The following is a 26,608-nucleotide window of genomic DNA, read 5'->3' on the forward strand; positions in this document are numbered from 1 at the left end:
ACTTCCACAGCTTCGGCGGACGCGCTCGTGTTGTTTTCTTACCATGTCCCGTCTGTTCGCGCTGTCGCATCACTATGAGACTTCATAATGCAGCGCCTTTACGCGATTAACAACAACAACAACAACAAAATAACATATACAGCTCAAAAGGAACTTGCAAAATCACGAAGGTGTGCCGCCCTGGCCTGATGAGCTAAAAAATAATAAACAAGAAACAATAAAAAAACACGTTGCACGTGCTAACGTCTTCCTGCAATGGCAACAAGGGAACGCGAGGTTGCTGAAAAGGAGAAGCTTACGCGTTAGTAGACAATTCTCAGGATTTTGCTGTCTTTTATTCCACGCTTGTCTGAAGCCTACTCTCAAGGCTGCTTGGGCGGATCTGTGTACTTTTCCAGCTCATGTAGCAGCGTATGTGATTCATGTGGCAGCCTCTCCGAAAGTGCGCGGTGGGGGAGGGGAGGGAGCAGTATGCTGAGCCCGCACGAGGCGCCAGACGGCGTGACTCCCTGGCGAAAACGCGAGGGAGGCGTGCACGTGACTATGATGTGCGTTCGCTTCCAAAGACGCAGTTTGCGGTCCCTTTCTGAGACGCACTTCGCGCCGCCCATATACGCAGAGGCTCATCATCGCTGCCGTCGAGAGAACCCACGAGTGGGTGCTGCTTCAACGCACTGCTGCTGCGCCCAAATATCGTATTAGGGAGCATGGTAATCGCCAGCCAATTTTCTTTGGAGTGAGGATGGTATAGCTGTATTGAAGGAGCTTTTCAATAATACACCATAGAAATCAGTGAGGTCTGAAGGCAGCTCAAAGCATATTTTCTATTTCGCACTCAATCCTGGAAGGGTTCAGCTTGCTGTAGCTTTTCACATTCTTCATCTGGAAGTGGTAGGATGGAGCATAGGTGAATTATTGGCTTGATAAGACGGTGCAGTCGTTGATAAGGTTGAAGAAGGGGTACAAATCAAGAGTAGTACATGCGCAGATGCAGCAACTCCTATACAGACGGGCCCCTATACCAGGGGCATGTCTAGAAACTAAGTAAACGACAACGCTAGTGAGAGACACAGAAGGGAGCACTGAATATCAACGAATTTTTATTTTATGGCGAACACTGAGGTAGAGCTTGGTCTTCCAAATTGCAGAGACAGAACGTGTTAACGCACAAGCAGGACATCTCAATACAGTGGTAGAACATATATCTTGTCACTGTCCTTGGCTTTGTGCTAGGCTTTCTTTCAATTAAGGTACACAGTTCCATCCACCATAATACCGGATACTTCGTCTGCTTCTCCCGTATTGTCTGAACTCGCCGCGATTCTGTGCGCGACTTGACCAATTTTTTGTATTCTCTGTGCTAACGTTCCAGTCGGAAAAATTAATTTATTTACAAAATACGCTACGTCGATCCGCGTTCATTCTTTTCGAATGTCTTCCAGTTGAACCTCCTGGACTTTTTCTTCGACCCATGTCGGTTGCGTCCCCACCTGAAGAAAAAAAAGAGACGAAATTCATGAGCCATTTCACTCCCTGAAGGTGGATGACCAGCGAAGGATTTGACTGATTGATTGCAGGGTTTAACGCGCCGACGCAACGCAGGCGGTTAGGCGCGCCGTAGTGGAGGGCTCCGGATTAATTTTGACCACATCTTTGACGGGCGCCGAAATGTCGTACGCACGGGCGTTTTTGATTTTCGCCTCTATCAGAAAAGCGGCCGCCGTGGCCGGAAATCGAACCCGCAACCTCGTGCTCAGCAGTACAACGCCTTAGCCACTAAGCCACCGCGGCGGGTAGCGAAGAATTTCAGCACACGGCATAGAGGTGACATAATTTAGGTGAAACATGGTATCAACAGATTTTATTTCTCTTGAGCGCTGACGGCGGTCATCTTATAGCTGGAAGAGAGACACACATATCTGCACCAACATTTACTTTGGCCCTACTCACCATGACAGCAATGTCTATTGATAGCTAATCTAATTAAAATTCTTATCCAAGGGACGATACGTATAAGCTAGATCTATAAATCATGTTTTCATCTTGCAAATAGAGACTATTACAAACTAATCTTCTCGAAATGCGTATCCATATGAGATGTGGAAGCTTCAGATCTAAATCATGTTTTAAACTGCAATTTTAAACTGCAGCACGCGGTCACCACCAAAGTCGCACGCATGCGTGCGACTTTGGTGGTGACTGCGTGCTAATACCACACACCGAGACATTCGTTTCCAAACACTTCACGCTTCAAAGCCATGTGGAGCCTCAGGAGTTTATGTTCTCGGACTAAAAAAATGTATAACCATAGCCATGTAAGCTTAGCTTACAAGCAATCTCGTTTTTTGCCTCCCTTACCGTTAGCTTTTTCCATCCCTGGGAGAGTTTGATGAGCAGCTCGTCGGACTCCATGACGAACGCGAGGCTTCCGACGGGCAAGGACGAGCTCGACCTGAGGAAGGACGCCGCGTCGTGCCAAGCCGTTGTTGCCAGATGAGCCGCCTCGGGTGCCTCGTCACCGTAGTCTTCATCTGGGCACGTGAAGATGCCACGCAGCGTTCTGCTTTGAGCTGCTCCTTGTACAAAACCTTCCATGTACCCTTCGCCATACAGGTTCACTGTAATTTACCCCTCTTACCGATTTGGCTCTTTTTACGCAAACATCGCGGAGGTTCCCATGCTCGGCGATTAGTAACGTGCAGGTACGCACGTGAAATTACAAGGTTATGAATCAACAACAGGAAAGGCTGCAATCCCTAAATGATTATTTAATACTGGGGGCAGGGAATATAGCAGGATACAGGTGCGACAATATGGCCTCTCCACCCCAGATCAATTCCACTTCTACTAGTTTTAGAAGTGGTATTACCAATTCAAGGTCGGAGTAGTTGTCATCCTCAGGGACTAGTTATCAGAGGGAGAGTGCGTTTAAACTAGGTTCTCCAGCGGCCGGGGATCGAACTCATGACCTTGCGTATGGTGGCGAGGAACCCGAGTGAGGTTGCCAATGCTTCCCAGCCTTGACTGGCACTCCACCACAGCAGATAAGTGGAGGCTCAGTTGTGAAGAAGGGAATGAGTAGGCGCCAGGCATAGTGCGAAAAAAAAATTGACGCAGTTTGCACTAGTGGTGCAAGCTAGGCTGGAGAAACAGCACAGCTGGCGGCCCCTCTTCCTTCGTCGTAGACCCGGTAGTTGCACCTGACGTGAGCTTCCGACCTTTCCGCTGAAAGTTCTCCATGACTTGTCCGCCGCCTTTTACACTTATTCCAAAGTGGATCGCGTTCGTTAGCATACGTTAGAACCCGTGGCAACCGGCTTCGCAAACTCGGCGTCTGTAGCGCGAACTCGGTGGCTGTGCTCCCCACTTCACGAGCGAATGCACGTGAACTGGCGAGGAGAAGAGCTCGCGAGAGATCACGCCACGAAGGCAAGGAAGAGTGTTCTCGAAGGTCGAGCTGGCCGATGCCGGGCGCTCCTCAGGAAGCGCACGCTCACGTGCGCTCGGTATTTTTAGATGCAACTGCATCTCATTCACTCGCCTTGTCCTTCCATACGGCGTTGTTGTCCGTCCACACCCCTCCCACTACACTATAAAAATAATAGTTAGTGGCGCCCGGTGTCGATCCCACGACCCTGTGGGCGGAACGCGAGGTACATGGTGCTCTTCCCACTGCGCCACAAAACCGAGACAGAATCAAATACTACGAACGCGCCTTATGTCCTTGACTCATTCAAACTACGTCAAGAAGCTACTGATACAACGCATGATGGGGCAATGAGTAACACTTTCAATGAAAGAAAAGAAGCTCCCACTTAGAGCAACAATGATGGAGTAAAGGTCGTTGCGACAGCGAAGCCCCAAGCATACCACTTAAAGAGATTGACCAAGATTGGCCAATAAAATATAATAATAATCATAAAACATAATAATCATACGCGTTCCCGACACGTTTCACGCGATTTCAAAATCAATCCAACGGAAACACCAAGTGAACCCCACGATGCGTCGCATCTACACAGGGTTCCCCTCGCAGGGAGGTGGGCGCAATTTTTTTTTTCTTGTTACGCTGGACGGCGGAACGAAAAGCTAACAGGCAAAGGCAGCTGTGTGCCTATTCTAGCATGAGTGCCAATATCACCAACAATGGGCATATCATTGGGATGCAAAACACATTCATGTAACGAATGCCTCTACAGCCCGTCCTACTTCACTCGTAGTTCTACCTGTGCGTTGTTCCTGGAGGATGGTCTTGGTGGCGTCAACCCATGGCATCGGTAGACCCGGCTGTCCCGGCGGTCCTGGCGGGCCAGGCGGACCGCAGTCACCCTGCGTCAAATTCAGCTCTCTTTGAAGCGAGCCTGATCTGTCAAAAGTGTGGTATTTTTGGTGGGTTCTGCAACGTCTCAACGTAACAGCGCTGCCTCTTGAAGGAAGGTTAAAAGCCATTCGTTCAACTGAGACAATGCCAAGGCCTTTACAAAGCCGTTTCCGCCGTTACTACATCGTAAATCAGCTGCTTCCCACACGGCCATGGGCCCATGGGATCCCAGCGAGCCCAAGGCATACTAAGGGTCAGCGTTAATAGCCCTGGTACGTTTGTTTTTCTTGTCTCTAGAGATGACCAGCCCTTGATGAAAGAGATTCCCTTTAAAGAAATCAAAGATGCAGACAGCTCGTGCACTGGGTTATCGCAGAGAAAGAGTGGCGCACTGTTTGGCTGCTTGGGCGTACAGCGGCTCAGTTTTTGGCATATTTTTCCTAGCCATTGCGCCGTTTTCTTTATACACGGTGTAAAATTGAAGGCTTCAGCAGAGTGCGAGATTAGGCGGGTTGGTAATCCACCTTAATACTGCAGAGCAGTAAGAAACAAGGGCTAAAGCTGAAGCACACAGGACGAGCGCTGACTTCCAAATGAACTTTTATTGCAGAGAAATGTCATATTTATAAACGCGCACAGACACCTCCGACGGAAACCCTACTTATCGAGTTGTCTGTTTTCCTCGTAAGTCTCTGTGCGCGTTTATATGAACATGTGATGTTTTTTCGGCAGTAAAAGTTCAGTTGAGAGTCAGCGGTCGTCCTGTGTGCCTCAGATTTGGTCCTTGGTTTTTACTGCGCTGTAGTATGAAGATAGAATACCTCACCCATTTGCAGCCACCTGCGTACTGAAACTGAGCCCGAGGCGCAAAAATGCAGCTCCTTGGCGCACCGCCAAAGAAGAAAAGAAGCACCTTTTGTCCAGGAGGTCCCCTCTGACTCCGGGATGGACGAACTAAACTCTCCGCTTTCAATCCGGTACCCTGCGAAGTGGAAATGCGCACAGCATTTGAAGAGTGCCGTAATGTTCCCAAAATGTAAGGAGCTGACGAAGCTCACGCAAATGACCGATTGCTCCAGTTCCTACGAGAGACTTAACTGGACAAATCTCTCTAGATCAGAGACAGAGCAAGTGTGTCACGATATCTTCTCTTTCGCACTGTGGCGTTCATCTATTTATTTTTTTGGGGTTCGTGTTGTTACTTTTTTTCCCGTCGTTTACTTTTCATTTTGTTCCAGCGTTTCCATTAACGATTTTCTTTTCAATTGTATTTTTTTGTCCGGACTCTGTTGGCAGCAATCTCTTGTTTTTCTTGTCCTTCTTTTTTCATTTTTTTTTAACTCTTCATGTTTGTCTTCTTCCTACTGTAACCCTGATGTCTGATATGCACCACTCATCAACATAGTCACCCCCCATCTGGTGTAGCAAGCCTTGTCCCTAGCAGGGCTGACCTCACCAGTTCACATTAAAGAGCAGCATTCTCTCTCTCTCTCTCTCTGAACCCTCGGCACGGCCTTTCGCCGCGCCATGGCCAGAAAGCGGACATGCATCGTCAGAACGCAGATTTCACCATGGAACAACTGATATAGGTAAAAAAACCTGCGTTCCCAATTTTATTTCCTCATCTTGATAAGGATCCCTGTAGGGACCGGGTGGCCGTTGTATGGCACCACCATCGCTTCTGCGAACAGCGCCGCCCATGGTGAACGCTCGTCAGTGGAATGCCGGTGGCGGTAAGCGCAGCGTAGTTGTGCGCGGCTTTCTGTCGTTCTGGTGCGGTGCGGCTTGCAGAGCGTGGATAACCACAATGACTTTTTCAGATCGGTAAATCTTGAAAGTAAAGGCGACCTTTACGAGGCATGCCATGTGTATGACTTACGCCCATACTCAGTAATTACAAATAGCAGACGACGTTCGATGCTCCAAGCTGTAAGTCAAGCTGGAAGGGCAAATCCGTTGCTTCGTGCAAATTTTTCATGCCTGCGTGCAGTTCGGTGTATCGGAGAATATACTGCAGCTAAATGTTCCTGCAAAGCCGTTGTGTGCAGCTGATCTAGGAATGCTGCGGCGCTGGCCTTCAGCAGTTGATGACGAAACGTCGTGCACGAGGGAAAGACAAAAAGCTATGGGCTACATTGACATAGCGCTACAAAAAGCGCTCATGTCAATGTAGCCCATTGCCACCCTTAGAAGCGTCCAACAAGTTTACGCAGCCGTTTGTGCATTTAAGAAGAAATGAATACTAATACCAATAGTTTTATTCCTACTCATATTGGGTAGAGCCAAGCGTAGAGCCCTGCAAAAAGCGCCCGTGTCAATGTAGCCCATACCCAACCTTAGAAGCTCCCGACCAGTTTACGTAGCCGTTAGTGCACCTAAGAACCCAACACATCTGTCCAGACTTCGTTTCTCCGCACATATCCCCTCACAACACCCCCTAAACACTCAACGCACCGAACCGAACACGGCAAAAAAGATATGTGTTGCACTGCTTGCACCAGTGCAGCCAGTGCAAGTAAAAAAAACATCCCCCTCGCGAGGGGCACGATCAAATGCAGAGCATTTCCGCGGGGGGCGTGCCTGCAAGTCTTATGGATTACGTATTGGTTGTTGTTGTTGTAATTGTTGTCTTCCAGCGTAGACATTGTCGATGAAGTCGATGGTGAAACGTGAAACGTGCCGTGAACCCCCTGCCGCGGCTATTACGCAATGTGGAGAGGCTACGACGCAACGTGGCGCGGCTATGACGCAACACAATCCAACACAATCCAATTTAATCCAACCCAATCCAAATCCAATCCAAGCCAAGCCAAGCCAAGCCAAGCCAATCCAATCCAATCCAATCCAATCCAATCCAATCCAATCGAATCCAATCCAATGCCCTTCGCGAGAGAGTGTTATAGCGCCGAAATCGCGCCACCACATGAACGCGAACCGAACGGGGCGAGAGAGGGTGTTGCGAGCGGAGAGAAGGCGAGGAGGACGCGGGGGAGAGGGCGCACCTGTGGCCGACGGTTGAATGAGTCAAGGATATACACCATTTTCCATAAGCAGCCGGGAAAGGAGGAAAATACTCTCAAACCAGTTCTCTCGGCGGCCGACCAGTGTTGCCTGTGCGCGCTGGGCTGTTAACATCGCTCGGCGCGGCATGCTCCGCTGCGTATACAGGGGGTATTTCACACCGCGTGCTTAGTTTTTGCGGAACTTTCAACTGTTTTAGCCAATGCTGCGATACCGTTCAAGGCGCAAACGTCACTTGGTCAGCACTGCGCGGTGGTGGGTTATTGAACAACCAGAGAAAGCGAGAAACAGTCGCTGACAGCACGCATGTGCACGACACTGCCTGGAGAAAATGCAGTGCGGTTGCGGCGTGTTTTTGCTGCATCGCTTCCCAACACACACCGAGTTGAGATATTGGTGGATGCCGCTGATAAATCGCAACGACTTTGTACCAACGACCAACTCCATGGTTTGTTGGGTGCACTTGGACGGCAAGCAGACTGAGCAAAATCCATTTATCACACGCAAAGCTGCGACAGGGAACGGAACCCCCTGAAATGTTAGAAGCAACTTTATCCTTTACCATACAGCATTGATTGATTGGTTGATTGATTGATTAATTGATTCATTATGGTGTTTAACGCCCCGACGCTTCTGGGTGATGAGGCGCGCCGTAGTGGAGGGCTCCGGGTTAATTTTGACCACCTGAGGATCTTTCACGAGCGCCGATACAATACAACATTACAATAACTTCTGGTTCCTTGTAGTCAATTTAAAATACCATATATTGTTTGGTCATTACAGCCGATTGGCATTACACAAAACCCTTTTCATCGAATCTAACCTTTAAAATCACGGCGTTTTGTTTACTTTTTTTTCAGGCCAACGCATTACACTGCCAAACGATATGAAAGGATAACTTTCTCCTTCGCACACTGCTGGTCGATAGCAGGATAAGCAGGCAGCCCAATGTGGAAACGAAGCTCGAGATACGCGTGCACGCTGCATTTGGAAAATAGCTCAACCTGTTCACAACGCGGTCAAAGGAAAAGCTTCTTATCCTTTTGCGTTGTCACGGAATCTAATTACAATTACAAAACAGTTACTGCTGGTCGCGTAAAGCATTTGTGGTGCAAGCAGCGGTTTCACAAAGCTGGGCTCCGAGCGACAGGCCACATGCGGTGAGTTAGGTCAATCATAATCACGATCATGATCAACCAGAATTAACTCGCCCGAACGTCGACCCTTCTGCTCAACCTTCGAATAGTAATTTGTCTGGTTGTGCAGTCGCGTTATTTTTCCGCCCAGGTAATTTCGTTTCGTCAGTAACCGTCATAAGTCTAGTTAAGTAAGATTACATTGCAATGTCAGCAGCGTAGCAATCGCCTCGTCGAAAGTCCATCGCGAGCACGGATCACCGTGACCCACATATGCTGTGCGCGCTTCGCATTCGACGTCCGCGCTTCCGTAAACATGACTAATCGGTGAACATAACAAGCACGGTGGCATTGAAAACACGTATTTACTCCCCGATATCGATTTCTATGTCAGTCGGTGCCATACCGGTACGTTTGCATCACGGAACTGCGGAGCACCACCTGCACCACCACTACACTGCTACTGCTGCTCGCAACAGCCGGGAGCGGCATTTTCCGCTCTGGCAGCAAATGAAGACCTAAAATCCGTCCGCAGATGATGAAAACAAAACAGAACACACACACACAAGCACTGCAACCGCTAACTTAACGCCAAACCACTACGGTTCACTTGGTAATGCACGGATACCGAGCACACGCACGCAAAGAACGGCGCACTTAACAGCCCAGCGCGGAGGTTTCGGCGGTCGCTTCATAGACGGCGCTAGCGTCCGGTCAGAAAAAGCAAATGGCGGCGCCCCTCTCTAGCAAGGAAAATGGTGTATAAGGCGCGTGCGTAACCTTCCATTCTGTGTCGGCTCCGTGGAGCAGTCGGTAAAATGCCGTGTACCTTGCGTTCCGCCCGCAGAGTCGTGGGATCGAAACCTGGCGCCGGAAGGTATTGTTTCTTTATATAGTGTAGGGTGCGGACTACGGACGCCAACGCGGGTGACATCGTGAGTTACTAAAATGCTCTGCATTTAAAACAACGGAATACTGCGTAGTTCAATGCACCGGCTAACTAGGGGAGCGCCGAGTGGTGGCGCCACCCGTCCAGCATCCTGTCCCTACACGGTCAATGTGGAAGCTGTTACCGCCCAACCTTATTATCTTTACGAGAAAGCGTCGGTGCAATGGTCAGCAACTTTTGACCACAAACGGAAAACGACGGCTGCACCGAGAATGCGGGACGCCGTGTAGAATGAGTGTCAAGTTGAAAGAAGATAACATAGAGTAGATTAAAAATATGTAGGCATCTTATACAAATCCAGTTGGTAGATTGTTAGTACGGAAAAACAACTCGTACCGGGCTGCCAGGAGGGCCTGGTGGTCCTGGATGACCTCTCCTGCCACGACGGCCGGGTTCACCCTTGTCGCCTTTCTGCGTCATGTGCGATTAAAGAAAAAAAAAAAAACGGTTCACCCTTGTCGCCTTTCTGCGTCATGTGCGATTAAAGACAAAAAAAAAGCAGATGAAATTACCGCTTTCAAAACCCGCCAGTCATCACTGTTAAACTGTCAACGCTTTTCTCTCATGTAATCGTAAAGTGACGGAAGGATCTTGAGCGTAGAGAATAAACATGGAAAGTCAAATGTGGGTATCTTGTGCTATACCAGTGCTACCAGTGAGTTCCAGCACAAATTGTCACGAGAAAATTCAGGTGTGAGGCACAATGCTTACTCCCAGCGTCATCCTGCTTTATCTTTTATTTACGGTGAAGGGAGGGGCAGCGCTTAACAGCCCCCAGTAATTTAGTAATTCTTTAAAGCGGCCCAAAGCCGACAGCAGCAACTGGTATTCTAAGGAGAAAGACTACAGGCCACAGACCGCAATCCCAAGAGACATCTCACATCGGCGCGTTCACGCACGCGCTATATTAACAATCATTCGGATACACCGATAAACCCAGGCTCAAATAACTTAAGCGCCAGTGAATCTCATCCCATCTGGTCGTGTTAAAGCAATTATTAAGAAATCTGAAAGTATATTTTCTAGCGTGTATTAGTTACATGCATAATTCTTGCAACCCTTCACGCGATAATATAAGTAAAACGTTCGGCTTTAATATGAAGTCAAAACTGTAATGACAAATGGATACGCCCATTTTAAGGAATATAGGAATTTCCCAAGGACTTGAAAGCTGTCCCACACAACAACCACCAACACCACCACATTAAGGAATATAAATAGTTCGGCATAACCGATCATTCGACACACCGAAGTGCATAATGTATACAAAAAAGAAATTAAGTTGATGCTTAGGCTCTTTGATAAAAGCAATAATTACAAAATTGTCATGGTCTACATACGCGGTTTCGAATGCACATTGTTAACCGTAATCAATATGTGACAAAATGCATCCCAGACGATGTAAAAAATGGGGGCCACCGACTTCCGGGACGAAGTCTTCCAGTCTGAAGGACGTTCCAGCCTCCCCCTTGGCTCCAGGATCACCTTTTTCGCCCTGTGGCCATAAAAACGGGATGTTTTGTGAGCGTTAACACCGCTCACAAGTCAATGTGCGGCGGCAATTACTCCCTTTGATACGACCATAGGTTAGGCACCGCGCAATAACACTGGGGGAAGTCTTCAATTCGGTACGCTCAAGGACTTCATAGCTAAAGGGTATTCGCGCATGAATTATGTGACACATACGGAGTGCAAAAGTACGAATGCCAAATACGATTATTAGAGGGGCCGTCTTTGTCGATACCGTAGCCGGAGTCCTTTAGCTGTCGAACTAATTGTCATGTAAATTTCGTAACATCAATTTTCGCAATTATGCATCCACTTAGTCGTTCCATATTTCGCTGCGGTGATTTAGTGAGAAGGGCGTGAAATCCAAATCTAAAGGATATAACAATTTATCATCTCGCACTCATTTCGTAACAATAACGACTGCACTGCAGTTTGTGAAGATGCCGTCGCTGTCGGCGGTACTCGTTTGGCCGATGAGGGCACAATTGTTTCACTCAATTCAGCACTTCATTGCCTTGTTCACCTCCTGCCACTTGTTTATGCCCTGTACCCAAACCGGCGACAGCATATTTCACGGTAGAGCTAACAATTATTTGCATTAGATGGATGATACTCGCCTTCAGTCCAATCAGTCCACGCGGACCACGTGGCCCCTGGTCCCCTTTGTCGCCCTGTAATAAACCGAGGCAAAACGAGCACAGACGTCTTAATTTGGACAATTCTAGTGAACACATATCTTTCAGATCGCTTAGCTGGCACGTAAGCTTAACCATACCGACTGAATGAAATCTAGCCTAGATAACAGGCTTATAGCGATGGCGGGACATCCTTTATATGCTGTCTCTTCTGTATCGCCATACACGGCTGACAAGATAGTTAAATTGGCCTCAGTAAGGTGTGAACCGGATGCAAACATTTCAATAGTTTATCTTCTGTACCCTGCAGAAACGTTGCCCACTCTGCATTTCCTTGGGCTAGCACCCGATTCCGGGAGTCCGTCGCTTGACGCGCAACCCAAACTTTTCCTTGTGGTTCGTCCCAAACTGTTCCTTGTGGTTCGTATAGATGGTATCCACTGAAACGTTAAGCTGTCAATTTTTTCGCTTGGCAACACTGCAAACGGCCACGGACATGGCCGAAGTGCCACGGACATGGCGCGCCACTGCGCCCGCACACCCCAGAAAAAAACAACAAAAACACCGGCGTGCGTCGTCTGCTCCTTCGTTTCAACCGGATTTTCAACGGTGGTGTCAACAGAGATATGTTATTAATCGGACTCACATTGGAGTCCAGGCATTACTTTGCGTTGCGCTTGGTAGGGTAGAGTTTGGAACGTCCAACATACATCATGTTCAAAAGGTCGTAGAATGGGGCTACTTGATGATGTTTCATACTTAATCGCGTTAAGTATACAAACAAATACGACGCTAACAGGACTGGGACGAGGTGCAGTCCTGTTAGCGTCATATTTTTGCGCCTCGTCCCAGACCTGTTAGCGTCCTATTCGTCCGTGTGCTTAGCACAATTCAGTATGATACATCATGTGCTTAGCACGGACAAGTACCGCCATCCCGCGGGGCCCGACGTAACCAGTGACGGCGCACTCACATGGTTGCCTGAATGCGTGCATCACCAGTGAATACAACCTATACTCCGACTTCGAGCTTTTTATCTCACCGGGTACCTTGGCTGGGGCAGAGCGGGTACTACGCATCTGGTATCCCAAAGATCGGCCGACCTATAAAGCGCCACCTATACAGAACTTTCGCTGGTGCAGGAATTCACGTCTGAGAAGGCGAGACTATTGTGCCACTCTTTTTCACTCCACCAGCCGAGTGTTCCGTTAGTGGTACGCGTATTTCCGATTGTGAGACTTGCAATCGGTGACCATGCAAAGGCGGTCACCGGTGCAGGACCAGGTGAACTAAGGCGCGCTCACTTTGAGAGCCGAATCCGCCGACCGCTTTCGGGGGTCTGTCTCTGGTGGCCTTTCACGGCTGCTGGCTGTCTCTGCCGTGTCCAGCCAGGATCCCGTGCCGGGAGCGTCACGCTGAAACAGGAGGTGCTCAGAGTTAGGCCGAGCAGTGTAGACCACTGGTTCTCAAACGGGGGTCCGGGGACTCCAAGGGATCCGCGAAAGCATTTCAGGTGTCCGTGAAGCCCTCCCACCCCATTCATTTCTTCTTTTTTGCTAAACCTTGTTATAAATGCGAAAAGGTGGCGTCGCTGCGTGACCTAATTGTACGTTTAAACGTACAATTGCACGTTAAACGTACATTTTTGTGCGTTTAAACGTACAAAAGTCCACGTTAAAACTGTGGCTACTCAGAGTAATTAAGAATTTCTTCGCGTAACCAGAGTTTTAACCTTGGCTTTTTGCACGATATGCAAGCTATGCGAAAAAGCCACACACTCGATTGATTGTAGGGTTTAACGCGCCGACGCAACGCAGGCGATGAGGCGCGCCGTAGTGGAGGGCTCCGGATTAATTTTGACCACCTGGGGATCTTTAACGTGCGCCGAAATCTCGTACACACGGGCGTTTTTGCTTTTCGCCTCCATCAGAAAAGTGGCCGCCGCGGCCGGGAATCGAACCTGCGACCTCGTGCTCAGCAGCGCAACGCCTTAGCCATTGAAAGCCAGACATTCAGAAGGCTGTGTGACTTTTGGCTGCAAGGGCAAATAGTTCGGCAATATTACACGCATAACACAAAAGTCAGACACAAGAGGAGGACATTAAATAAGTATGTTGGCGACTCTAGCTACAAGTGCAAATTGTTTGACATTGTGAGACGATCAACATTATTTCATTGTGGGGCTGGGTCGTAGCAGTGCGGGGGATGGGGAAGGGGGTATTTCGGTGTCAAAACGCCCCTAATCGCCGTATCTCCCCTTTTTCAGTCTTTTTTTCACATTGACACGCCGAATCGATATATTATTATGTGAAAACGAAAACAAAAATTACAAGGATGAAAAATGATTCAAACAATGTTTGAGACAGGCTCTCTTTCTTTTTAGGTTGCTTTTTACCGATGGGATGTAATATCCCCCCCCCCCCTCACGAAAATTATTTATGGCTACCCTACTCTCGTAGGTTCCCCCATCACTTTTGCAAGCCGAGGAATGGGTCTTCGGTACATTCATGGTTGAGAGGCATTGGGGTAGACCAATTGTACGAAGTGAAGTCGGTTATTTCGTGAAATCGAGAAGGGCGGCACCATCCTGAGTAAGCTTCGTATTCTCCAATCAGGAATTCGCTTATTTCTGGCCAGTTAGTGGACAACAAGTGCGCCACGTACTCCACACGGCTCGCGATAGCAGACTCCTTGATCGCTCGTCCACGGCCGTGGCTCGTCTCACCCATCCGACTTTTTAGGTCACACAGCGGAAATGACACCAGCCGCTTCTTCAACGGTTAACTGCTTGCGCTTTTAAATGGCAAGCACTTTTACGTCACCTTTGGTGGGTTTCTTGGTCATTGTGATATGCCGTCACCAACAACTCCTCCCTGCTGTAGGGACGTACTTTCCCGTATTAACCCGCAGTCATAATTAGCGGGTTTCAGCGTTCCCTCGCCTCGACAACGCGAGAAACACGGATGACAGCTGCTGTCGACACGGCGTAGGTGCACGTGACCGAGCTCAAGATTCGTGGTATACCCAAAGGAAGTGCATACGTATGGCTTTACGCAGTGACCTCGCGAGGTATGGGTCTGAGCCGCATTGGTTTGCCGTCACAAGAGAGGGCGTAAACCGCAACTACGTCAGGCGCTAATTCCGTGAATGGTGAACCTTTTTGTAGGTGCTAGGCCTAAGGCGACGCAAACCCGCGCATGATGTGGGTGCAAAGCAATGGGAAGGTAGGCAATGCCGCTTTGACGCAAGTGCGGAGGCTTTAACATCATCGCTGCACGCCTCAGACGCCACTTCTGAGAATAACTGGATAGATTAGCGTGATATCACTGGGTAGGATAACTGTATAACCCCCACGCCATTGCGTACGACAACGTAAGCTCCGCATAGTCGTTCAGTGGTGAGTTAAGCATGTAAGTTAGGCTGTCAAGCCGCTGTGACTCCGCTATCGGTTCGCAGTTTGTTTCGCCGCTTACAAGGGCACGCTGCAATATTCTCGTGTAGCCATTGCGGTCTGCTCAAATTCCTGCTTACATGGATATTCGCTGCACAATATGGCTCCATTATGACTTATACTCATTTTGCATTTTGGCTAAAGTTACCCGAGGCACTGCGAAATCATCAGCTCATAACGCTGCTCACCTGGAATCCTATCGTGTCCTGGCAGAGAGGCACAAGGACAGGCACGCTGAAGAGACGGAGCGTCTGAATGCGACCCTGAGGCAAGAGGAAAGCAAATTGACACGCGATAAGTCGAAGCGACCCGACGTTCAGCGTTTGTGCATCAGTTGTTGGTAATGGTCCCTTACTTTTTTTGTAATTTACGCGCTGAGTTATTTATGCTTTACTGGCACGCACTGCAGGACCTTGTCATTGAAGCCTCTGGAAATCGGTATCTGACCGCTATGCGGTTAAACGTCGATTGCGGGCCATTTAGAAAATTCGACCCAGTTCCACCCACTGGGAAATCGGCTGAAACGGCCGATGTTTGAGCTGCCTTTACAAAGATTCTGTTTAGCTTCGTTTTCTTACTTGTGCGTAATGTTAGAGTCGTCTATGCGAATATTTGTCATATAACTTGTTTCTGGATAGTTTAGGCAAAACAACAGTTACAGGCGTTTTCTGTAGTCATGCTTTCTCCGTAGGTGGCCATGTTTTGACAACAGACAGTAATTATGCAATGTTTATAACCTAACTATGACAAATAAAAAAATTGGTGTACTTTTAGTAGCCTTATTGTCGTTTAATTGTTTAGCAGCCTTATTGTGATTTAGTAGCTGATTTTCATTTAATTTGTTTCGGGATTCTTTCGATAACAGGACAGTTCGAGCCGTTTTCTCTACTCATACTCCTTCCTTAGATGATCATGCTTCACTGCGCAACAGGCAGTGTGGCAAAGCCAGCTTACAAAAGCCAGGCGTGCACTGATCTTCATAACGTCGGCTTCACCTAGGAACACAAATGCATTGTTGGAAAGACCCTTTTTTAGAAGCAATATAAAACGTCTTGTATCAAAAATATGAAGGCCCTAGAACCATTGTAATGCTTTTTATGAAATTTTCTATACTGGGAAATGGTTTTTGAGAGGCGGAAGCCCACTCCCAAGAGTGTGTGACACGATTCCAGCTGAGACTGCTAGCAGAGTAGTTCCAGGCCAGCGCTAAAACTATTCCGCTGTTGAACGCCTTCTGCTCTGGCGTCAATTTCCGCCCTTTTATTTTTCGGTTCGATGCACTGCGGAGTAAACAAACACGCGGTGAGTACAGAAACACGTTTAGTTGCAAATGGCAACTACCCGAAGGGTGCGTTTTAATGATATCTTCTGTAACAATTCAGACGCAATATATGTTTCACTCAGGCAAAGTTATGTCAATACATGTGCGCAAACATACATCACGAAATTGTCCTACAAATCCAATCCGTGCCTGTCCCATGGCCAAGCCAAGCCACTGAGGCGTTCCGCCCGAAGTGGCTGGTTCAGTTCGCACTGTGGAGGCTACATCTACTGTGTCATCAATGAACGCGAAACACAAGGGCGTGTCCGTTGCGTACTGTATCTTGGAAGAAGTTTTTATAACGCTTCAGATAGTCGCCACATGCGTTTGACAAGCCTTCAGGAACCATTAATGAACAGTGGGACGAGGAGGGTGATCGTGCAGTTCCCCTATCCTCCCACCGACTACAATGCACGTGTTTTTAGCGCACTCGGCATCTACTGACCCGGAAAGGAGCCCCGATGATGGGGCCCGCCTGCGCCAGGTAGAAGGTGGACGCATGGTCGAAGACGAGCTCCTTGGGGATGCGTGTGACGTGCTGCGCCAACCGCACATCCTCCAGCGTGCTGCAGTTGAGCAGCTCCAGGCTCAGCTCGTTGCCCCTTGCTGTCAGACTCAGCCTGCGCAAACGTCATCAATGTTTCAGATGGTCCACACGCGGACAGCTTACTGGGTGCTTGCTCCTTGATATGATTCTGCAGAAGTGTATTTTTAGGAGTGTGCATGCGCCCATGCAACGCAGAAGAATGACGAAAACTGTTTCAGCCCTCCGGTGATGCTGCGTTGACCAATGGGTTAAGGGGACTCAGGATGATCATCCCGAACCCCACTGCTTCTGGAACTTGGGCCTAACGCTGTTGAAGCCTCCTCTCTACGCAAGACAGCGGATACCAAGAGCTTAACATAGTGCACACTAGAGGTTTCTCAAGACAAAGATAACATTGAAGGTGTTTAAGCATAAAAACGTTCGTTATGATTCTTTAGCAACGGGTGGCTGCTGTATTACACGACCGACTCAAGCACGCATCTGACGATTTCGCTCAGTAAGCATGCTGCCTTGCGCTGTATCTTAAGTTTAAATTTCAACTTAGGTGAGCCCGATTATGCACAATCTCCACCCATTTACAAGTCCCAAGTCAAGGCCGAATCAAAAGCCCTCGTAACCTGAATCGTAGTATACACGTCGATCGAAATCATGACATAGTTTTCATGAACCTTCACCTGATCCACCCTCCGGGCCCCTTTGCCTGCTTGGGTAGGCGGAAGGTTGCCAGCCGTTGAGAGTCCAGGTGCATGGACACGTCGGTGTAGTACAACGTCACGTGGGACGAGTCGCGAGACACGGCCAGTCCGAGCTGGACGAGCGTCTCGGAAGGGTTCACCACAGCGAAGAGGAACTGCTCGTCCGGTGCACCGTTCCCATCGGTGGTGTCTATGTTTGGCCGGAACACTGCCTGCAGGCGTATTTTGACTCGTGAGTATATGTACGAAAATTTGCTTCTCGCACATGCACGGACACGCCACCGCTATCCCAACGCTGCTAATTCTCCAGTCATGCGGGCGGTCGCAAGAAGAATGGGGGGGAGGGGGGGGGGGGGTGATATGTAATAAGAGCAGATGGCACACAACAATTTGCGGACCCCAAGAAAGCCTAAAGAAAAGCGAGCGATAAAAATTCGTCCAAACTTCGCTGAAAGGGCGTCCAATCGATCGTGAAATCCCCAAAGGTCCAAATCGCAAACGAAGAAGAACCCCACGCGACGATATTTCGGCAACTAAGTAGACGCATCCGCTACGGATCTGAACGTGCACCGATACTTGGTTTATGAGATAAAGGTATATATTATATTGTACTCCTCCTTCACCATCGATGCGTGTATTGTCTTATCTAGATCAGCGCTTTTTTTTTCGCGTTTTTCAAGTAGCGGTTTTGACACAATGGAAACCTGGTTTCACGCACGCGCTTTGTGTTCAGAGATCTTACCATACCTTTTTGGTCGACCAACCAGTCTATGGGGAAATGCATTCCTTTTTGAGAGGACGCCATCGTTCCCACTAAGAAAGCTTCCGTTTAAGTCACGGGCTCGGCAATGACGTAGACATTATATGGATACATCGATCTATCAGCCATGAAATCAAGTCAGCCTGAAGGTACTAGACGAAAGCACCAAGGACACGGGCGATTTGACTCACGTGCAGTGCGAAGTCTTTGAAGAGTGCAGCGGGCAACACGAGCCGGTAGGGAAATTTGACATCAGCCCTGGGCCCGAACTCGAGGGCGATCGAGGGACCGGACTCTGGATCGCCGGCGGCGAAACGCACCGTCTCAGGAGACGCGTCTCCGCTGGGCCGCACACGGCGCAGGAGGTCCACCTCGGCTGCCGGGTAGCCTGGGTGGCCGTGTCGGTGCAGTATTTGCTGAAGGCGTTTCTCTGATGTTATCCGAGGAGCTCACACCGCATTTTCACCCAAAATAGTGACGTTGAAAATCAGGCAGCAGCAAGTTGAATCGACCAAAAACTTTTGTAAAGAGATCATGGTTCTGGCCGTGACTCAAAGAATTAGCACAGTCAGATCCTGCGTTACTCTTTCCGCCAGCCCTTGTGTCCTCTGTGACAGAAGACATACGGCATGTCTTGTGCCACTGCCCGCAGCATGCAACTCAACGCGAAACAGCGAAAAGATCTCTTCTGCGACCGCCATGCGGAAACTCTTTAGAACTGAGTCACTTTCTTGGTCCGTGTTAAAATCACGCTGATGCCACGCAAGGGACAAAGACCGTTTGACTTTTTTGTCTGACTCGGGATTAGTCGAGATTCTTTAACCTTCAGATCCTCAGATTTTTTTCGCCTAGTGCTGTTTATTTTTCTACGTTCTCAAGTGATTTCATTTTCTTCGTCTGATTCATTGTTACTGCGTACTTCTTCCCCCTCTTTCTTTTCTTTTTTCGTTACACTATGCTCACTCCATCTGAAGTAGCAAGCCCCGCCGTTTGTGGGGCTAACCTCTTCAGCATTCGTTACAGCTTTTTCTCTCTCTCTGTCTCTTTTTCTTGCGTCCTATGACGGCATGCAATCGGACACCCGTTTGACACAATAAAAAGGTAGGGTTTTCCAAGCAATGCTGTTGAGTAACTGAACTTTGTTTTTAGTCTGTCTGTCTGTCTGTCTGTCTGTCTGTCTGTCTGTCTGTCTGTCTGTCTGTCTGTCTGTCTGTCTGTCTGTCTGTCTGTCTGTCTGTCTGTCTGTCTGTCTGTCTGTCTGTCTGTCTGTCTGTCTGTCGTCACTAGCTGGCCACTGCTTCTTTTGTTTTGCGTTCCACCCCGGGGCCCTTTACGTATCCCCGTGTGGCAGCAGTGCGAGGCTCACCAACGGCAGCCGAGATGTCCCGCAGCGGGAACGGCAGACTCCGCGGCGACCTCGGCGGGGACCCGAGAACGACCGCCAGCAAGCATCCGAAGAAACCTGCGGAATACCTGTGCGAGTAACGGATGCGCCAGTGATCACGCGTGCGCTTCCTCCGGTCAAGCTTCGCCGCAGTAACGACGCATGAACATTGAACACACGTGACAAAGCATCGCGTGAATGTAGACGAACGCAGCAAGCCTCGTCGCTGGATCGCGTCATCACCACGCAGCTCTATACCCCAAGTGGAAACTGCGGTCGTCCAGCTGGTGGAAGACGCCGTCAGGGCCCACGGGGTCTGCCGTCGTCTGACGAAGGGCTCTCCGGGACCACCGCTCTCGGATGGTCGCGCTCAGCAAAGATGACCAATAAAGTTTTCTCTTTCTCTCTCCCTCCCGCTCTCTCTCACGATTCACGGAGCATGGCATTCGGGGGATCCAGCAAACACTCTTTCGCCGTTATAAGTGGCCACCGGATATTACCACCCTGCGCTTCACGCAATGAGGCGCACTGGCTAGGTTTATGGTTACGTGATGGCATTTCCTTACCTAACTGTACCTGTAAACATTGTAGCGGGGCCGCAACTATTTTATATGAGCTACCAACTCGCGCAACAGTATGCGTCTTCCCTACTGGTTGCTCGAACTCGGCTCGTTTTCGTTCAGAAATTGAGAAATCGTCTAGACGGAGCAAACGTTCTCGGAAAGTGCTGCGTACGGTAGTTCTTTCTTTCTTTCTTTCTTTCTTTCTTTCTTTCTTTCTTTCTTTCTTTCTTTTTTCTTTCTTTCTTTCTTTCTTTCTTTCTTTCTTTCTTTCTTTCTTTCTTTCTTTCTTTCTTTTATGAATCTCCTCAGTTTTCTAAATACAGAAAGCTAAAGGACCATGAACGAAAGGTGCAAAACCGCACCTGACCGGGTCCCTAACGCTATGCATTCTGCATATCGGGAAAATTCCCCGCATTTCCCCGAGGGGAAGAATGTGAAAGTGCGAATGCGCGAGTTGAATTTGCGCGGTTCGGTAATGTTCGCGAAAGAGAGATCACACACACACACACACAACTAGAAAGAAAGATGCATTTATTCACAGACACCTATTTGTGTTGTCGATGTACTTGATTGCTAGAGCGGATCTCAGTTTTGAAATTTCGTGTCAGTACTCCTTTAAGCGGGTGCATTAGCCCTTCTCACGCCCGATTCTTGGCCAATCCCCCACGTGGGTATGTGCCATGTCAGCGGCCAGGCAGCGCGCGCCCATCTCCCCCCGTTGCCAAAGAAGACGAGGAGATTCCTGGCCAATCCCCCACGTGGGTATGTGCCATGTCAGCGGCCAGGCTGCGCGCGCCCATCTCCACGTGCGCGGACATCGCCGGTGGACGCAGGTTCAGGGTCGCTTAAGAAGTGCATTGCACTTAAAACAGAAACAGGCATAATTACAATGAGAACGCACATACAGAAACGTACACATGGTATGTACAGTTTCTGACGCCTAGAAAAACGGATATGTAATACAAAAGGAAACTCAGCCTAAACTAAGCAAATTCTGTACCTTGTCAGCATTAGACAGAAAACACAAACGAAGTCAGGTCATCCCTGAAAAAATAAGACATCGTCCCTGATCAATTGTATTCATTGTATCCTTGTTTTTATTTAAGAGGCTAGGAATTAGGTACGGTAAACTTTGATAGTTGTAATTAGTTCTGCTTTTCGGCGGTCTGCAGTTATTCGTTGTAAATTCGAAGAAATGATTTCTTATGGGATAGGCTCGTTCAATGTTCTTCCGAATTTCTTTATTTGTGAATACTTGTACATCGTAAGCTTCCGCTTGTGAAGCTGGTATACGTCAATCAAACTGTATTTGACGCAAAAATCTCCAACTATAGATCCTTTTTGTAGTAGAAATAGTGCCCATAGATTGGAATCTATTTTAGTACCACAGATTGGTAGGCAATACTGTAAATAAGACTTAATCACGGTAAAATATATGCTAAGCTCCCACAGTACCCCTATTATTCAGACAATTTTAGTTTCATATGGTCAATATGTTCATTCCAGGATAAATATCCCTTGAAAAACACTCCTAAAAATTTAATAGGTCTGGTAGATTGTATTATGTTGTTGCGAAAGCAGAGTACAAAGTTGTCTGTCAAGGGTGTGCATAGAGCTGTGTACGCAATGTACCTTGTTTTGTTTATATTTAACTGAAATTCATTCGCAGAAAGTTATGCAAATTCTACAACGACATTCTATAGAACTAATCAGTTTAATTTTTTCTCTTGCTTCATTTGTTCGATATTTTAGCCCAAAAATAATGAGCACCAACATTTACAAAAATGCAATAATAAAGTTAACGCAACTGTCAATGAGCAATAAATAACTCTTCCCGAGTAAAAGCAGTGTTCGTCATTTTAATTCTTGGCTCAACTTACGTGGACCGCCGTATATACGACTCGGGATTGTTGACTCGGGGCTTTTACGCGTCGTTTAATGCTCCTCACCATTCAAGAAACCCTGCAATACTTCGTTTAATTTTTCGAACTTTGTCAACCAACACATCCAGAGCTTAGAATAACAGGTCACAAAGTACCTCAGCCAAAAATTGCTGCTCTATGCCTATGAGATAGCTTAAAAACCTGCTCAAAAGATTTTTCTCTCTTTCCCGCTTTTGGCGTTCTTCGAGCTCTCGTATGACGTCATTAGAACGGTGTAGCGGCTATTCGCCGGCTTTCCTTCAGCTGCAGCAATGAACGCATTCGGCAACCCCTTTAAAAATGAAGCCGCAAAAGCAACGCAGAAACGTAAGGCGCATCTGCTGCGACGAGCAAATCACGCATTGCCCTTCCGAGCTGGCGATATATCAGCTTTCGCCGTGCTTCCAGACGCGAAGGAAAGAGTGAAAGCGTTTATCGAGAGTGTTTCAGGGTCCCTTTAACCTCACCTCTAACGGTGAGGCGCAACCAGTTTTCAGGATCAAAGTGTCCTAGCCTCTATGGTTCACCCAAGCCAACCGAATCGATTGTCGTGTCACGAAATTCCAGGATACATCGCTGGGAGGGCGACAAGGAGCATTGAGCGGAGTCGTGAAGATAATTTCTCAAGATAATAATGAACAACTCGTCGCCAGGGTGAACTTTCTAAAAATCCCTCCGGCCATTCAAGTCTGGTTACGTGCTTTGAGGGCAAAGTCCTGGCGAAACTCAACCAGCATTTCTTTACTACTACGTGCATGTTTTGCCGCCTCTTTTGCGCCCGTTACTTTTTCATTTGGAGCGAATTATTTCGGCATGCAAAGTGGCGACACGTTTTGCCACAGCTCCCCAGCATCAGTGTTCTCCGTGGCTGGTTTGCACCTGTTTTTCCCACGTGCCGTCGCGCTCACCATCACGTGATATGACGTCAGCGCCGCACGCCTTAAGCTGACCCTTGTTCCGCCAGTCAGAACGTGCAGATGTAGCGGTGCGGTAACACACTCGGCTCCCTATCTGGGTGCCCGTGTACAACTTCGAAAGAAGCTCAAATGTCTTTTATACTCCTTACAGCGGCAGCAATTTTCTATACCGGTAAAAAACAACAACAAAAAAGAGACCCTTCTTCGAATACCGCATTTTTGCGCGTATAACCCGTCTATGCAAAGAACCCGCACACCCATCTCCGTCGGCGAATAAATAAATAAATAAATAAATAAATAAATATATATATATATATATATATATATATATATATATATATATATATATATATATATATATATATATATATATATATATATATATATATATATATATATATATATATATATATATATATATATATATATATATACATATCCCCGCGTATTGCCCGCATATTTTATACATAAAAGGACGGACCAAAGCTACTACTCAAGCAACATTACATATTTGTTTATGCAAAAGAACTTACCTAGCTGACTATGTAACTAGATGACTTGCCGCATACATTTTGTCAGGTTGGTATATTGTTGAGCTGTGTGTGCAAAATAAGCACTGTAAATGGGATAACAGTGGCTTAGTCCCTATTACTGTTGTATAGGCATCACGGCCTAACGCGCATTTCGCTGAAGCTGCATCGAAGGAAATACCTCGCATATAATCCGCACCCCTGCTTCACCCCTGAAATTTTCGCATTTCTGGTGCGGGTTATACGCGCAAAAATACGGTATTTGTAGGGCTTTTACTAGTCGAAGCTTCCTTACCTTTTCGCACCTTCATCAACTCCAACCGGGGAAAAACGGGATTCGGTTTAGTGGAAGGAAAAAATATATCGCGTTCGAATAACTTCGCATCGCTAGCATTCAAGCAGTGAAGAGCACACAAAAGGAACGTAAACATTCCCTTCGGAACACTCGCAAGGCCCAGCTGATTAAAATATATCTACAGTTAACGTACTGATACTCAACATTTCCATGTAGCCGCAAGAAATTTCCAAGAAGCCGCGTGAAACTGTCGGAGCAAAACTCCCTAACGTATGCGAGGACTATGAAGCTTTACACTAATCATTGGCTCTCGGCAGTGGCTATGAGCCCACGTGGCAGAAATAAGCCGAGCTCGTTTACCACAGCCAATTTATTCTCAGGGTGCTTACTTTGGGATATATGATGTCCTCGTCATAATCCCGGGCTGCGCCGGCAGGAGGTCAAACACGTGTCAGACCTGCGCCGTAAACAAAAAAAGTACGATCAAGCACAGACGCACACGCACGAGGATGAAGGGGCACACAAAAATATATGCTGCATCACCACGTGGGGAAATCGTATGCACCACGAGACAGCTTCCGATGACCGGCCAATGCAAATGATGGCCGGGTACGCGAGCCTCCACGAAGGAATGAATGACTCGGCATCAACCACAAAACGCAGACCCACGAGCAGGCCTCCTCTACGGAGAGTTGCAGCGAGCGTCGTGTGGGCCAAAATAAACACGGCTTCCTTCAAGCGAAGTTGGGGACTGGAGCCTAAAAAAACAGCACAATTGGAACGGTGAATACCCAGCCTGGCACCAACATAGCGAAAAGAAGCCTGTCAAAGTCGTATACGAACAGAACTGTATACTTTCCGTGGTGTAATTGTGCACAGTAGTACCGTTATGTAAGCGAAACTGGTTCCTAGGCTGTATTAGAGCAACTATACCGTTCTAGGCTATTATATAAAAAAAAAGACGTTTGCGCCGTGCTGTTTAAATCACGTCGATATCCAGTTACAACACTGCTTTCATCAGTCGGAAAAATGCGTACACCGACGGTGCTATTCTAAATGTCCACTGCAGCAAAATTGTCGCCGCATAGGTCATTTCGCCTCCAGCAGTTTGAAGTCTGCGACTTCGTTCAAATTTCGAAACTAGCATGAATGCTCCTTTACGTCAAAAACTGTTACTTAAGAAAATAAGAATGGAAAAATGGGAATGCGGCGAAAGATAATTGAATAACGTAGGCTGCCTGGAAGGTAAAAGAAAAACAGTAATTGCGGCAATAACGTACTTCTGTGCACGAACGCCACTAAGCGGAGAAAAAGTGAAGCTGATTGCAAAATAAAACACGTAGTGAGAACAAAATCTGCAAAGCTCAACAAAAGGAAAGGCTACACGCTATAAAAATAATATCAAAAGACATAACAGAGCTTCGTTAGAGAGGGCGGGCACGTCGGTCGGCTTGGGGATGGAGGGAAGTAGGAAAGGGTGAAGGTTTATAGGTTACATTCGGTGGTCGACGCCGAATGTAATAAAAATAAAATAAAAACTGAAACAGAAACGTCAAGTCTACTGCCATGTTTTAACAAGAAACCTAGATTGCTTAGCTTTAATTAGGTTCCGACACACCTTCTGTTCTTTCAAAAAAGAAAAAAAAAAACAAAGAAATGCGCAAAATTTAAGGAGAAAGGTTGAATAACCCTCTGTCTACCCAAGTTTCGTGGTGGTGAACCAGTTTAAAAATTGTACTGAGAAGACGACAAACTTAAACAGAAGCGAGGCCCGGAAACTGTAAAGTTATGTACAGTTCGGCGCAAAAATAGGCAGGGTTTAGAAAAGACCACGCAAGAGCGTCTTTTCTAGTCCCTTTCTATTTTTGCGCTGAACTGTACATAATGAAATGCCAACTAGGACAGTCAATTATGCAAAATTATGTTCCCACTCATCCAGAACATGCCCTCAAAAAAAAAAATTTGCGACTTGCAGTTCCCATCCAGCAAATGTTACTGTATACCCCCAAGAATACTCGCCAGTATTTTTAATAATTAATGCTTTTACTCCTCAGGCAGGCATGGTCGGTCACGCATGCATTGCATTCTTTTTTCTTATCAGTCAAGCGTGCATGCAAAAACTGGCTAAATACGGACGACAGCCTATAACAGCTTCGAGTGCGCAACATACCTTCGCAGCCTTCGACCGATCCTCCAAATTCGTGCACTCAGAAGGCCGTCGGCTTCTTCTGAAGACCCGGGCAGGGGGGACGTGCACTGCCGGGCATCAAGGAGACGCAGCCGGCGCCTCCAAGGCGCGACGGCTGGCCCTCGGCGCATGCGCAGAAGAGCGCGCCGCGCTTCTCCCGCTTGCTTCCTTCTTTTCCTTTTTCAAAGCCCCAAGTGTCCCGCACTGGGAAGAAAGGTCCCGGAGCGGCGGCGGGGATCGGTCGCGCTCCCTGTGGTTGTCCCGCGCGCGTCCTCGTTCGATCCGGCCGGCATCTGGACTCCTTCCCTCTCACAAGTGTATATGTATATTACGATCGTGGCCCGGGGCTGCTCGATTTACGAGCTTGAGGCATTTCCTTTTTTTGCTTTCTTTCAGGTCCATACAGGGTCCATCACGTGTGACGGCGTTGCGCATACGAACAGGCCTAGTTTACGTCGCCGTTT

General features: G+C 47.8%; 1 protein-coding gene across 1 annotated transcript; it reads right to left on the reverse strand.

Annotated features, from left to right (window-relative positions):
* Positions 1 to 1,114: 1,114 nt before the first annotated feature.
* Positions 1,115 to 26,278, reverse strand: LOC144139196 (uncharacterized). The gene is made up of 15 exons (XM_077671624.1): positions 26,127 to 26,278; positions 24,346 to 24,413; positions 19,712 to 19,818; positions 18,537 to 18,733; positions 17,565 to 17,797; positions 16,789 to 16,963; positions 15,211 to 15,285; positions 12,876 to 12,986; positions 11,554 to 11,607; positions 10,851 to 10,922; positions 9,764 to 9,838; positions 5,235 to 5,303; positions 4,227 to 4,329; positions 2,359 to 2,531; positions 1,115 to 1,490 (listed from the first exon to the last, which is right to left on the reverse strand). Exons 2-15 carry the CDS (start codon positions 24,369 to 24,371, stop codon positions 1,419 to 1,421), a joined length of 1,542 nt encoding a protein of 513 aa, XP_077527750.1. The 5' UTR covers positions 24,372 to 24,413; positions 26,127 to 26,278; the 3' UTR covers positions 1,115 to 1,418.
* Between the last annotated feature and the right edge of the window lie 330 nt (positions 26,279 to 26,608).

This window comes from Haemaphysalis longicornis, unplaced genomic scaffold (genome assembly GCF_048455015.1).
Source record: "Haemaphysalis longicornis isolate Haplotype H1 unplaced genomic scaffold, Haemaphysalis longicornis Haplotype H1 scaffold_5, whole genome shotgun sequence".
Taxonomy (NCBI): domain Eukaryota; kingdom Metazoa; phylum Arthropoda; class Arachnida; order Ixodida; family Ixodidae; genus Haemaphysalis; species Haemaphysalis longicornis.